We start from the raw sequence: 14,527 nt of genomic DNA on the forward strand, positions 1-14,527 counted from the left end.
TGCTCTGCCAGGGAGGAGGGGAGGCCAGGAGGAAGGAGAGACAGGACACCTGACCCAGGCTAGCCAAAGAGGTATTCCATACCATAGCACATCATACCCAGGATGTAACCGGGAGGGACCCGGAAGGGCTGGAGCTCTGGGGGGATGGAGGAGGTATCGCTCGGTGCTTGGTCAGGCAGGGTGGGGTGAGTCATGGGTTGGTGGCTGGTGAGCTGTTGTATTCTCTTCACTTGTTATTGGCTTTATCATTATTGTTTGTAGTAGTAGTAGCAGTAGTGATTTGTGTTATGCCTTAGCTATTAAACTGTGCTTATCTCAATCTGTGGGGGCTACATTCTTTGGATTCTCCTTCCTAACTCTCCAAGAGTTGGGGGAGCAAGGGGGGGAAGTGAGTGAATGAGCTGTGTGCAGTTTGGTTTTAAACCACGACAATAATTTATCGGCACTTTCAAGCATTACAGCTGGAAATAATAATGTCACAGCAGCATAACTGCATTATGTAAGTGGCCTCAGGCTCTTTCCATAGTTCTAGCTCAGCCTCAATGGCACATAAAAGCCCATCGGACAAGGACAACCATGGGTGTGTGCCTCCAATCACACTGTCATTTGAATGGCAGTAAAAACAAGCAACTAAACACAGTGTTGAGAGGTGCCTCTCAAATTCACATTAACAATAGCTAACATTTCAGTTCTCAAGCCACCATAAAGACCAGTTCCAAGTGGTTTATGTTCTAGTAATAAGGTATACTTAGCTTTGATAGAGTTTTGCTGCAGAAGCGCTCTTCTCTCCAACCCACCCCGATTCTGCTTAGCTCTACATCCAGAGAGCCAGGGTCCCTAAAGAAGAGTATGCAGCTGGATGAGTATCTCATTAATGCATCTCTGTGCTAAACCCTTTATCCTTAATGAAGGTTTAAAAGCAAAACAAGGCTTTGTTTAGTTTGTTAATATGAACCAGAGTATAAAGGCTTGGCAGTGCCCTCTCCTAGACTTCAGCATACTTGAACATTTGCACTCCAGAATGGAAAATTAAAGCATTGTTGAGAACATGTTACTATCACAGATTACATTATTTAATTGATATTAATAAAAGTATTTCACACAAAGTAAAAAATAATTGCAGAGAAGAAATTGTGAAGACATCACTTCCTTCACCCAAAACAAACCACTGCCTCTACAGAGCATCCAGATAGGAACATCTTCAAGACAATGGAGCATTTTGAGACAATCCTTGCATGGAGACAGCTATCCTATTCCTAACAAAGTGGCAAATGTTGAGACCATAGTGTTTCTTATATTGTCTTCAGAGAAGCTTTACTTACCCTCTTCAGGTTGTGTGAATCCACTATAAAGAAATGTATGAAGAAAATTATATCAAATACCCAGTATTATTCTCAGAATTATAAGCCAAAAGATGTCATATTTTCTTTTCTTTCTTAAAACTACATTGATTAAAAAGATGCTTTACACAAAGTGCTGGCAATTACAAATTGCTACATTTAATCCAAAAACTATTCAATAGACACAGGAACATCTTGGATTTTATTTTTCTTTCCCCTTCCTGTAAAGCATACTGGAATTTGGAGCCAAATCCAGAATATTTTTTGTCTGAAGTGAAAAACTCAGTTTACCCCAACCTCTGCCAGAGACCTTGGAGAGGAGCTTTTCCTTAATTTGGAAACAGGAATTAACATGAAGTTATGGAAAAGGTAAACACGATTTAATAACGAGCCCCAAATTATCTCTGGAGCTGCTAGAGACTCACCCAGTGGTGTAGCTGTGATTCTGTCTAATGGACAAACACTGCTAGAAAAGCAAGTTCCCTTGACCTTGTGAGACCAGAGATGCCTCAGCTCTTTCTAGGCTGTGATTATCAATTTCTAAAAGCCTCCCAAGGGCAAGAGCACATCCTCAATAAACACGCTTGCTGTTTAGCACTAAAGGTACCCCATTATCTGTTACACTAATAAGCCTACAAAGCAGCAGACTGAGCATGAGCAGCACAATTTCAGAACACCTTTTAATTGCAGTAAATGAGAGCAGCTCTCCCTAATCCTCACAATGACAGGGTACCACACTTCACATCCTCAAGTGCTGCTCTTCCAGCACTTGCCTAATGGTCCTTTTCAGAATGGGGTCAGGTCAGCAGCTCTTCTGCAGACCTGCCATAATACCCATTTCCAAATTACTCCACTGTTCTGCAGCTCATACCAAGCACAGAGTACTGTTGCTAGAAAACCCAAGTGGTGGCTTTCTACCTTGCTGATGTGGACAGCTCATACCAAGACAAGCTGCTCAGTAGTAAACCACTGTCCTTTGGCTAACCTCTGCAGCTATGTATGAGCAGAACTTCTCAGCCTCAGTTCCCTTGGAGTCTGACTTCATATAGGCAGATAAGAGAGAAAAAACAAGAAAATAGTAGAAATCACCAGAAACTGAAAAGCCTCAAGAGCTCTAACAACAACAGAGCATATAGGATTCGATGCGAATCTGCAGATAAGAAAGCAGAATCTACCAAGTTGTGCTCTTTAAATAAACTTTTGGCAAGACTTTAGGATAGCAAAGGAGAATTTTACATATGGATTCTCATCCTGAAATAGAACAACCCAAACTGAGACTGGGGAATTTGAGTTTTTACTGCTATATATAACTCAGTTCTAGGGTTATATAAATAGCTCAATTCTTCTATACAATACCTCACACCCCAGTCAGTTAAAGTAGTTGTTATTACTAACCCTAATCCTTTCCCCGCTGCTGAACTCCAGCTGACCAGGCTCTCTCCTGCACCAGCCTAAGTAGTTCATTCTCTGACAACCTCATGACCCACTCTTGGTATGCAATCTCCTTCACATGACCTCTGCTTGTGTACCAGCTCTCCTTCCCTTTTCTTGGTTCGCATCAGAAAACAGCCAGATACCAGTTATCTCTCTTCTCCCAGGCTGTCCCTTGGCACTGTGGATGGACTTGTGTGCAATGGGATATAAGCAGCAGCAAAGGATTTAAAGCACAGTTCAGCCTCTTTGGTTTTTACACCTGGTTTTCACCAAAACCTCAGTACCTTCCTCTGCATCATGTTTCACAAGACTTGTACTGACTGTTTCATCCAGTTGTGCTCCGTGATCCCCCTTTGCATTTTCTGTCCCCAGGAATTCAAAGTCAACTCACCATAAATTTTTAAAAAGAACCACTAGATTAATATTTACAAAGCTTTGTCTCCGTAAAGCACCAGCTGTTACAAGTGCTTGTGCTCTGCTTTTGAGACACGACTAACCTCCTGCATTCTGGCTGCATTCACGCTGGGATTTAAATCACTTATGAAGGAGAGTTACAAAATAGAACCCTCCTTAAATGTAGATTTAATACATGCATAAACATTCATCCTTTTTCTTCAACTAATCAGTCCTTTTCAGGATGCTTCGTAATAGCCGTCGGTAGTGCCCTTTAACGTTCCCTGCACTCACAATGTGCATTAAAAGCTATTCAAGTAAATGATATAAAATAATTGTAATATTTTTGCCTGCTCATGTGTTGTCCTTATCACATTCAAGAGAAAAAAAAAGCTGTTATTCTATCATGGTAGACATACTTTAACCTCCCAAATATATTACAGACTAATATGACACTTGCATAACCAAGGGTAAGCAGATAACCTAGAAATGCACATGCAAGGTCCATCAACCCAGAGAAAAGTAAAAATTTGGTTTAATAAGAATCATTTCTTCCACCAGCTTATTACTGGAAACAAGTTTACAGAAACCTTAAGGTTGGATTAGAAATTAAAGAAGGATGCAGGAACTGACAGCACTTCCTCCACTGAAACATTTTCTCATGAATCTCAGAGTACTAAGCTACAGCAGTTTCAGGGTCTCATGGAAGAACTCAGCCGGAGCAGCTAGTGTCACAGCTAAGGAAGGTGTCTGAACAACATCCACACTCCTGAATACTCAGAGAACAGCCCTGCCTTGTGCCAAGGCAGCATCTTGCAAGAACATAGGCATCTTTAGTGTTTCACCCAGGCCACTTCAGGGATGGACAAATAAACACAACAGAGAGCCATATTTTTAGGATCACTTGAGCTTGCATGAAATTCTGGAAGTAAATCAACCAGCATCAAAGCCGTCAAGCCACTGCAATATCAGCCCTTCCTCCCACAGCCCAGGATGGCCAACACAAAAGTCAAGAATCATGTATTCATCTCCATTTTTGCCTTTTGTAGCTATAATGAATGCTCCCTGGACTAAAGTCAGCATAGCCTTTAGGCTACGCTAAAAGTTGAAGATAAACTTAGTTGCTCCTTCTAATTACATAGGCACACATGAAACTACACCTCCACTACATCCAGTTAGTATCCACACACTAGAAGGACATGTAGATGAACATGTTCATGCACTTCATGTAGCAGCTACTGTCACTGGACACAGAACCCTACTGGCAGATGTTATGATTGTTGTGACACACAGTTAAACTTACTGCTATGGATTTGCAGGACTTTTGACATGTTGCCCAAATAGTACTAACCAGATTCTCCCACAGCATATTCCAAAATAGCTGAAGGGTTCCAGTGTATTCCAGGATTCCTGCCTATCTGAAAAAGAAGCCACTCAAATAAAAACCTCGAACAGATTGAAGAGAGCCCTCTAAGTTGCATCTACCTACAGCAGGAGGGTCCCATTCTGTAATAAAGATCAAATTATTGGTTATACATTGCATAGTCTAATGCTCCAGTACATTATTTTCCATCTGTGCTATGGAGAGAAACCATACTGTCAGTGCAGATCAAAGTAGAGTTGGATGTGGATGAAAAACATGAGCAAAATGCTTCTGGAAGAAGCTTGAGCATTGTGCAGCAAGTACTAGATAAGGAGAGCTTTAATACTGTAACAAAAACCAATTGCTATCTTTACTAAATGAAGAATACACCTGTACAGTCCTAAGAAACCTCAGAACTAAAAAATAAAATAATTCTTAATAGTTAATTGAAGAACCACTGAGAAGAGAGTTAGTGTTTTCAGAAAAACACTGCAATTTCCTAACCAGATTTGTTGGAGCTGCTGAACACACTAATCTGGATTACCAAGAATGGAATAATGATAATCCTAAGTAAGCAGAAACCCCTCTTCTCTTTTCCTAACACTTAACTCTAATTAAGCCCAGAATAGTGTTTGCAATTAATAGACCGGCAGTCAGTAACTGCTTGGCCAGTAATTAATAGACCAGAGTCAGTAACATGAAGTTGAGCCAGGCTCCCATATTTAAAAATTACAGAATCATTCAAGAAACTAATAGGCCAAGTCATTTCTGTACACTACGGTCTGTACCAGATATGATTCATTCATAAACCTAAATTTATTCAATATTTCATGTTCATATGCTGCTATGATAAATGGACTATTTAACACCACCTATATTGGCAATATTAAGATCATTTTATTTCAAGCTGTATGGATTTTCAAAACACATACAAATAAAATGTGTATTACAAAATTCCATTTGCTAAAGTTTCTTCAGGAATATACATGAAGCGTGATCCCAGCACACAGTTAAGTGACTTTATTACAGAGAACATTACAACATGGAGCAATAAATGCTAGAGAGACAGCCAGTCTTTCTAAACACATTACAATGAAAACAGTTTTCTTTCTCTTTGCCACATCCAACATTTGAATTTTATTGTTTTTCATAGCCATGTCTGAAGTTACAATGTGTAAGTAAACTGACCGTGGAAGTCAACAGGCACTCAGTAGCCCCTAAAGGGAGATTAAGCTGTATTTTTCAAGTTCACTAATTCAGGGGTAAAAAGAATCCCTGAGACACAGAAAAACAACAAACTCATTTACTTTGCTGGAAAGATGTTTGCCAAGGAACATTGCCAACAGACAGCCATAAAGATAAACCATAAGAGTCAAGAGCGACAGTAAGATGGAGCAAAGAAACCAACCTGTAATGCTTGGTAATGAGGAATGCCAATGTGGGGCAGCATGGGAATTCACGAAGGCTGCCTAATTGCAAGAAAAGCATTCAGTAGAAATATATGCAGAGACACAAAGCACAATATATGTACATGCTAACCTGTCATTAAGAAGCACTTTTATAGTGTCAAAGATTAAACTCACTTAATTATAAACACTATACAACTGACCTCAAAAGTTAAGCTATAAACAAGAACAAACAAAATATTGCACCCCAATTTCCAAGTCACCACCAGGACATGTATTACTTGAAGTCAGTAGATTAAGAAACACAGATCCATATATGTATCTTCTGGTGCTTGATGCCAATGTGGCTTTGCTCAGCCACAAGTACTTAACAGACCAGGTCACTGAATTGGAAACTCATCTCAGAAGCAGCATGCCTCTGACCTTCTAACTTCAGTCCCCAAGCTGCTGCTGGACATCAAAACTGCTCTACTTTCTGTGAGTCATACCCCAGCAGGGTCCTGTTCCTTGCTACATGCTGTGACAAGGGTTCCCAACTACATCCTTTTCCTTAAGCCTATTGCACATACAAAAGTTGCTTCACTGAATTATGATGCCATGCTGATTTTCAGTGCTATTTAACATGTAGGCAGGTCAAGCTAGCTAGATCAAATGAGCTCACCCACACTTCACTAAGGTTGATCCAAGCCTTCAGAATGAAGATTCAGTACTTCCAGGGTTTTAAAGCATCCAAAGCATTAAGAAGCCTGCTACAGCTGACATATCAAATACCACAATAAGCAGCACTTGGAGAAAAGTGTGGCATAAGTAGTTAAAGCAAGTCAAAGCAGATTTAAGTCTAATCTAAATATCTAATACTAAAGGTTACTCTAGGTTTCACAACCAGTATACTTAGCCTACTATCAGCTACAAGTTTAGAACTATTAGCAACTAAGCAATTTGTAAGAGCAACCTTTACGTTCTGACCTAAAGATCTATAAATTATCACTGTGGAGGTATGATCTAGCTCAAAATCAGATTATCTTTAAACTAACTAGAAAGGAATTGTCATACTTATGCAAGGCCCTTGTGCCAGCCATACTTGCTCAAGATCAAGGCAAGTCTCTAAAAAACAGATGTTGATAGCATGTGCCCTGTGCTATTTTATTCTATCAGTTACTACTCTTACTACTAAGAGGATAGTAGTTGAGCTGAGCTACTCCAGCCCCTCTTCAGCTCAACTGTATAACCAGTTATGTGCTTGGTTTACCAGAATGGGAGAAGCAAGTTCTCATAGATTTGTTGATAAAGTAGCACTTTCTCAAAAGACCTTATGAGAACAGCAGCTACACAGGAAGAACACATCACCTTTCCCAGCAAGGCATTCCCCAGTGTGCTTGTCCTTGGGAAGAGGCATATCAAACTGTCACAGTTTGATCTAACTTTCCCTCTAAAAAACCATTATATTAGGGCATTTGTTCCACATAGGGATGTATATTTTTATGAAGGGATTGCTATTCCAATTCTCTAAATGGACTCTCCAGACTTCAGGCCTAGATTTAGGTCACCAGTAATTGGACATGTGTGGAAAATGCACAGGCTCAGTTCAGTGTTGCTTAATTAATTTCTTAGTCTGTAGATTTGGCAGTTGTCCTACAAAACGGAACAGTTGGATATTTAAACTTGTATTGAAGAATACATTATGACAATAGCAAGTCTCCCAAAAAAGAAGCCCCACTCTTCCAGTACTAGTGAAATAAATATTTTAAATTGCTGGGAGCACAAACTAAAATCAGGTTTTGTTCCTCAAGTAAAACTATCAGCTTGGTTAATCAAAGAAATTATTTCTTTGCTATAGCATTCAGATTAGGAAAAAGATCAAGCACGGGACCAAACATAGAAACACAAAGACTTTACACCAAGACCTTCTCAAGATGAAGCACTGAATTGACAGGTGCCAAAGTTGCACAGCTGATGGTGCAGAACCAACTACAGCAACTTCCTATCTGGGACATCATATTCCCAAGCAACTGGTTACTGCCACAGCATGAAACAGTTCTGCATGTTATTTGATCTGTACCAGGCACCTTTCAGTACTGTAACTGCTCTTGGAGCAGCATGTTCATGAAGAAGACAAACTGAAATTAAATTTTATTCTGCTCCAAGAAGGCTTCTGCCACTGTTTCTGTTAGTCAGCTTGCTTGATGTTTTTTAAACCTTTCCTGAAGGACACAGAACAGCCCCACTGTGCTGAGTCCTGGCCATCCTGCCAAGTTTTCTGTTGGAGCTCACTTTGCTACCATCTATTTACTTCACCACAGGTCCCACATGCTTTAGGTAGCTTTGTCTTAAGCCTAAACAGCAAATGAGAAGAGACAGCTGCCTCTCTGCAGGAACTTTTCTCACTTGTGACCCTGGGGGCTGAGTTGGCAGAGCTATCTGGACTTTATAGGATGGCTGCTCCAAAAAACATGACCTTATAAAACTCAATTCACATTAACTATTTACTTTAGATCACGAAGTATTGTATTTTTTGATGAAGAAACAGGTTCTTCAGATAGTTCTATAGGATTTTCAAGCTGGCCTAACATACCTTGATTTAAAATAAAAAAAAAACATCTCAAGTCCTTTTGCCAATAAAAAAGGCCTGAAGACTGAAATAAACTCACTTTAACAATACTGAAAGGGAACAAATCTTCTCTTCAAATGCCTTACATACAGGGGCACTCAAAGTAAAGACAACACACAACAATATTTGCAAAAAAGCTTAATATAATCTTTTGAGTCTATAAACAATAAATATGAAAAGTGTACATGGCACACCAGAGCAGCTAAATATTAAACCAAGTATAAATTGATAACTTACCTTTATTGTCAGCAATAAACTTGGTTCACTACTGTGATACAATACAAGCTGAATATTATGTTTTTCCAAAGGAAAACCACAGAACCAAGTTGGTACAGAAGGTGAGGGAGAAGGCAAGACAACAAATAACAAGGCACAAAAACCTCTCTTGCTGCAACCCTGTAAGGCACCACTGTGCAAACGTGAAAGTATCAAAACTTGTAATGGAGAAATTCTAAATGTGTTCAAATGACTGGATAATGTATTTTAAAGATGACACTATGCTCATACCTTTGGGAATAAAAATACTTAGAGCATTTATTTACACTTACAGGCTTTTAAAAAACAAATCAGTGAAAAGGGTGAATTAATTGTCAAATACAGGAGTCACAGTCAATTTCTCCCAGACAGCTTCACAAGTGCAATTTGATCATGACTTATACTGGCCTTGTTACGAGTCCTGGATCCAATATGGTGCAGAGGGAAACACTGCTGCCCATTACATCAAACTGTGTGTGGCACACCAATAATTTTAACCAAACAGACTTCAGGGACTAGAACGAGAATAAACTCACTTTCAGTTGTAACAAAAAGTCACATCCAGGGACTGTAATACCAAAACTTGTAGTTTATACCTCTAAGAGCTGGGCATCAGCAATCTGCTCAGCAAATCCACGAGACAAACTTCAGCAAAACCCTCTTCCCTTACTAGAAGCTTACAGATGCACAATTAAACTTACAAACTCAGTTTTCTTTTTTTCTTTCCTCTTATGTCCCATGATCTCTACTGCATCTTACTAGAGGATTTTGTCCTCTCTCCAACTACATAAACAGCTCTAGATTGCACTGAAATTACTTTATACATGCACAGGTTGGACTCATTTTTGCAAGATGAGAACAGGGATTCACTAATAACTAAAACGAACAATTTAGGAGGCACTCAGTTTTCCATAAGCTTCAGACACATTAATCACTTTTTACTTGGGAACAATAACAGCACACTACACTTCCAAAACTTCTGCTTCCACTCTTGCAACTTCAAACACCTGCACAGTAAATAAACAATCTGAATGAACCTGACTATTCAGTTATTGGCTAAATTTTGTTTTCTTACATGATATGTTTTAATCTTTTTTTTCTATACTTAAATACCTTGCCACAGATCAAAACATTTAAGATCAGACAGCCTGTAGCTTCAGTGATGCTTAATCTACTGAGCTGCCAGAGAGGAAAATCAGGCCAATTTAATACATTTTCAACAACAGAGGAAATGGAAGAAAGAACAGTCTTCGGTGATAAGTTAACATTCATATAGCTATTTGCTGAAAGGCAGCGCCAGGTTAGGCATACTTTATTCCTTATATTCAGTCCTGTTTTAAGGAAATTAAGCAAATACAATGTAAACAGAGCCATGTAGACTGCAGTAGTAAAGGACAGTATCATTGATCTGACAGGTTTAAGGCCAACTATTTGTGATTTGAAATATACCATACTTTCCCATGGCACTTAATATGCTGAATGTTAGTAGTGGGACACATTAAACAAGGGTATACATACTTATGTTATACACGATATATATATGTAGCTTCAGTTCCTAAAATAGAAAGTTCAAGTTTACTTGCCCAAATAAAATCAATTTGTGAAAGACCACCTGTGTTTTCCTATACTGAAGAAAGTAATATTACTATTTTAATCAATTTAGTGCAAACTGACTTAAGTCCAAAGACATACCATTCCTGGATTTTTAGTCACTACTTACCAACTGCCCCATCTCTTAAAAAAAGAGCTACACATTTTTTCCTGAAAAGAACAGCAAACATATGACAACTGGCATGCTGTTCTAGTCTATGTTAACAAAATTTGCTGATATACAAATCATGTTTTGGTCATGCAGCAGAGACCCATCCTCAAAATAATCCATCTCTTAATTCAAACAGTCTAAGAAGAGGAGCACAGTGCTGGATTTTAATTAGCAGGTCATCCTGGCCACACCATACTCCAAGCTGACAACAGCAGGCTCAGCTTTAGAGAACTCTGCCACGAATTCACTGTAGCGATTGTCTGCTGCGTTGCTGCCCTCTATAGTTCTTACAGCATCATTCACAGGGATCAGCGGCTGCTCCTTCTTGAAGCATGGAGGGGTCTTCAGTGCCGTGGGTGCAGGATGAACAGGCTGCTGATGTTCCTTCACAAGGACTGCATCTGGCTGCCCATTTCTCTGCTTTATTTTCTGAAATACAGAGAACAGTTACTAACAGTGAGCATGACTGGTAATATTCTGTTTTGAAAGGAAGTGAATCCACTTCTTTTGCTGGCCAAGTCAGCATCTGCAAAACCCCGCGTTACATACCCTAAGTTAGAAATCTAACAGTACTATTAAATGTTAGGCCACTGGATAACACATTTTCCCCCCACAGTTTACAGCAGATACTGTGAACACTGTATGCTTAAGATTTGCAAACTAAACAGAAGGCAGAAAGGTTGCCTGTCAACGTCCACAGAAAAGGTTCTTCCAGGCTTGCCCCTTGTGTTTGGCTTACCATCAAGATGGGAATAGTTTCTGGAGTACAGGCAGAGGAAGACAGTATTTGGTATTATTAGCAAGCAAGCTGTTGACAGTAGATCACAAGTCTCTTGAAGACAAAAAAGCAGTTTCACACCTAAGCCCTTATATTCTTCCTAATAAAACTTCTAAAGACTTTTCTTTTAGATCTGAAAAATGCCAGTACAGTTTGCCCAAATGCAGGAATACATCAAAAGATGAAAATCAGAAAGCAGCACTGGAGGAAAGGACCTGTCCTGCAAGCACTGAGCAAAAGAAGAGGAAACATTTCGGTTAAGAGTTTGGGGTTTTATGGCTTGTTTTTTTTTTTTTCCTCCAATCAAACAATCTCACCCAGTAACTTGAACTAGTTAACTGAACTGATTTTTTTTTTTTGTTGACATGTTTGTGCCCTATTAGAACTGAGACTGAGCACACAAGACTCTGGTTTTTCTTGGCATCCAATTTTTTGAATGCTTTGAAGCAGGAATAGGAAAGCCTACACTGAGAGCTCAAACAACAATTACATCTCTTCATCGCTCAGGTGAGAAATGTGGGATTAGGTGAAGGTAACACTTTGGAACAGTTATGGAAAATTCAGAACTGAGACTTCACTTTACATCTTGCTTATCCTTCAGCTCATTTCATCTTGGGTTTTCATCTTGCTGCTGCAATTGTGTAAGAAGTTCTAAATATACAATTAACATTTGAAACAGTTTAAAGTGACCTACATTCATTACAGTAGGATCAGTTTAATAAAATCTTTCCTCCTAGAAAATCTGTACTTCCCTCCTTCCACTCCTTCCCCAACATAACATACAGGAGTTGTGTTACCACTTCTAGCTATATAACAAATTAAAACTCATAATTAGGAAACTTTTGTATTTCTTAAAAAGTGTTATTGTGAAGTTTCAACACCTTAACTGACTACAGCAAAGTATCAATTAAAAGCCACTAATTAAGTCATGCTAACAGGAAATACGCTGTTCAATGTTTCCTGGTTTACTGTAGCACCTAGTAGAAATTATTTCTAGACATCTGATCTCTGCCTTCAAATAAGGATTACAATGTATATGCCCCATAATTAGTGACTTATAACAGTATGCACCTGCATATGAATTTAAAAGAAGGACAATACTTACTGCTTCCATTTTAGAAGCTATAAGGGATATAAAACATTTTCAGTCTCCCTGGTTTAGCAACATAGCTACATTGGCTGCATAGTCTGGCATTCATCATAGAGGCATATGGTGAAAGTCAAAGTCAACACTACATAGATTAAGTGCTACGCCATGCAGTAGTGACATTCATGTGAAAGCTAGCAGCATTATTATAGGGTGTAAGTGTAAATTTTAAGTCACAAGTACACACACGTTTTTAATACTTACAGCTTCCAGTTCTTTAATGTCTTCTTCCAGTTGCTTATTTTGTTCACTCATATTCATTATATGATTGAACACAGATTGCCTGGGATGCATACTTCGATCAAACTGATGGTACATATTTCTCCAAAACCTGCACAAAGTAGACCGTTTTAACTACACAGGATAAAGACAAAATTGAAGAAGTGATACTGTATATAATTCAAACTTACTTAAAATTGAATGATACTGTATTTGGCTCCAAAAGAGTTAGTTCTGGAGAAAAGTCTGGATTATACAGAGGATTCCGATATTTCTTCTGTTCTTCCAGAAGGTATGGCCACAGGGAATATGTCTTCTCTTTTAATCTTAAAGCAAGGAAAGATCAAAGTCAAAACATTTACTGCAAGCAAAAAACAAAAGCTGTACAGCTCAGCATAATAAAAATCAATCTTTTTAAGTTTACCAGAAATACTTACAAATCTTGAATTAAAAACTCTTAGTAAAATCAATTTCTTCCTGGCTTATCTTAATGTTTGCTAGAACCATCAGTATTTGTGGAGACAGTGTTCTCACAGGAGAATGGATGTTTGATACATGAGCTCTGAATAACTCTGAAAGACACAGCAAGGCCATGAGAGGCCCAAGGAAGCTTAAGCAAGCAAGATAAGAAGAAGCTGGAATTCACTGAGTTATGAGAACTGTGGACTGTTGGCAAGCATTCGAGGTCAAGTTCTCACACCTATGCCTAACCAATTATATGTTAGTCACTAAGGGTCTTCAAGGCAAGTATCCAATCATGATATGCCAAATTGCTGTAGCTGTGTAAGCAATAGTATATAAGGAGTTAATGCTTTGCAATAAATGGCTTTTTGTCTGATCATATTGATCTCTGACTGAGTCCATTCTGCAGCAAGTATTACTGTAATTAGGTACAAATGCTTATGCTGCCCAAGTTTTACAATAAATCCTTTAAAGTGCAGTTTTAGACAAAGATGAACTGATGTAAACTTTGAAGAAGTTTTTCAGCTGAAAGCATTAGGAGACATCCTATTAATACTTCTAACTGACAATAATTAGTTTTAAGCAAGCAAGAATTTTAAGATTACCTAAGAACAGACTGGGGCAGGGAATGAAGAGATACTTCTAAACTTAAGCTTACTTTTGGGTGGTAGCAGCAGAATAAGACTTAATTTCCCTATGAAAAAAATACACTTGGGATTTTTTCCCAGAATTAGAAAGACCATCTTCAGTGTGCAAAGGCATAAGAAGCACTGCTGTTCCCTAAGGCAAGGGGGTCTAAGACTCTTGGTCAACATTCAAGGATCACCTGCTACAAGCTCAGGAGTGTTGCATCCTGACTAGAAGGAAGTGCAGCATGAGGGGCACAAGACCTCCTTGGATGGATAAGGAGCTGCTGAGAAAAGTTCACAGGAAAAAAGAGGCTTATAAAAGGTGGAAGCAAGGACAGGTGGCCTGGGATGAATACAGGGATGTTGTCAGGGTAGTTAGGGACCAAGTTAGGAAAGCTAAGGCCCAATAGGAGCTAAACTTGGCAAGGAATGTTAAAGATAATAGGAAGGGATTTTATAGGTATGTAGCAGCTAAAAAACAGACTAAAGGACAATGTAGGCCCCCTCCGGAAACTTTCAGGAGAACTGGCTACACAGGACTTGGAGAAGGCTGAGGTTCTGAATGGCTTCTTTGCCACGGTCTTCACTGGCAAAGGCTCTGACCGCAGCATCCAAGTCTTGGAAGGCGGACACAGGGACTGTGAAAACTTAGACCTTGGGCCCACTGTACATGAGGATCTCGTTCGAGACCATCTTAAGAACCTGAATGTACACAAATCCATGGGACCTGA

At 39.1% G+C, this 14,527-nt stretch overlaps 1 protein-coding gene across 1 annotated transcript in view; it reads right to left on the reverse strand.

Moving 5' to 3' along the window:
• Nucleotides 1-5,405: 5,405 nt before the first annotated feature.
• Nucleotides 5,406-14,527, reverse strand: part of MTMR6 (myotubularin related protein 6) — a 29,017-nt gene continuing 19,895 nt past the window's right edge. Inside the window, exons 12-14 of the mRNA XM_005149763.3 lie at nt 12,897-13,031; nt 12,691-12,817; nt 5,406-10,990 (exon numbers count right to left, since the gene is read on the reverse strand). Of these exons, the coding sequence (XP_005149820.1) occupies nt 10,730-10,990; nt 12,691-12,817; nt 12,897-13,031 (523 nt within the window). The 3' untranslated portion in view covers nt 5,406-10,729. The remainder of the gene's footprint in view (nt 10,991-12,690; nt 12,818-12,896; nt 13,032-14,527) is intronic.

Source organism: Melopsittacus undulatus, chromosome 2, assembly GCF_012275295.1.
Source record: "Melopsittacus undulatus isolate bMelUnd1 chromosome 2, bMelUnd1.mat.Z, whole genome shotgun sequence".
Lineage (NCBI taxonomy): Eukaryota > Metazoa > Chordata > Aves > Psittaciformes > Psittaculidae > Melopsittacus > Melopsittacus undulatus.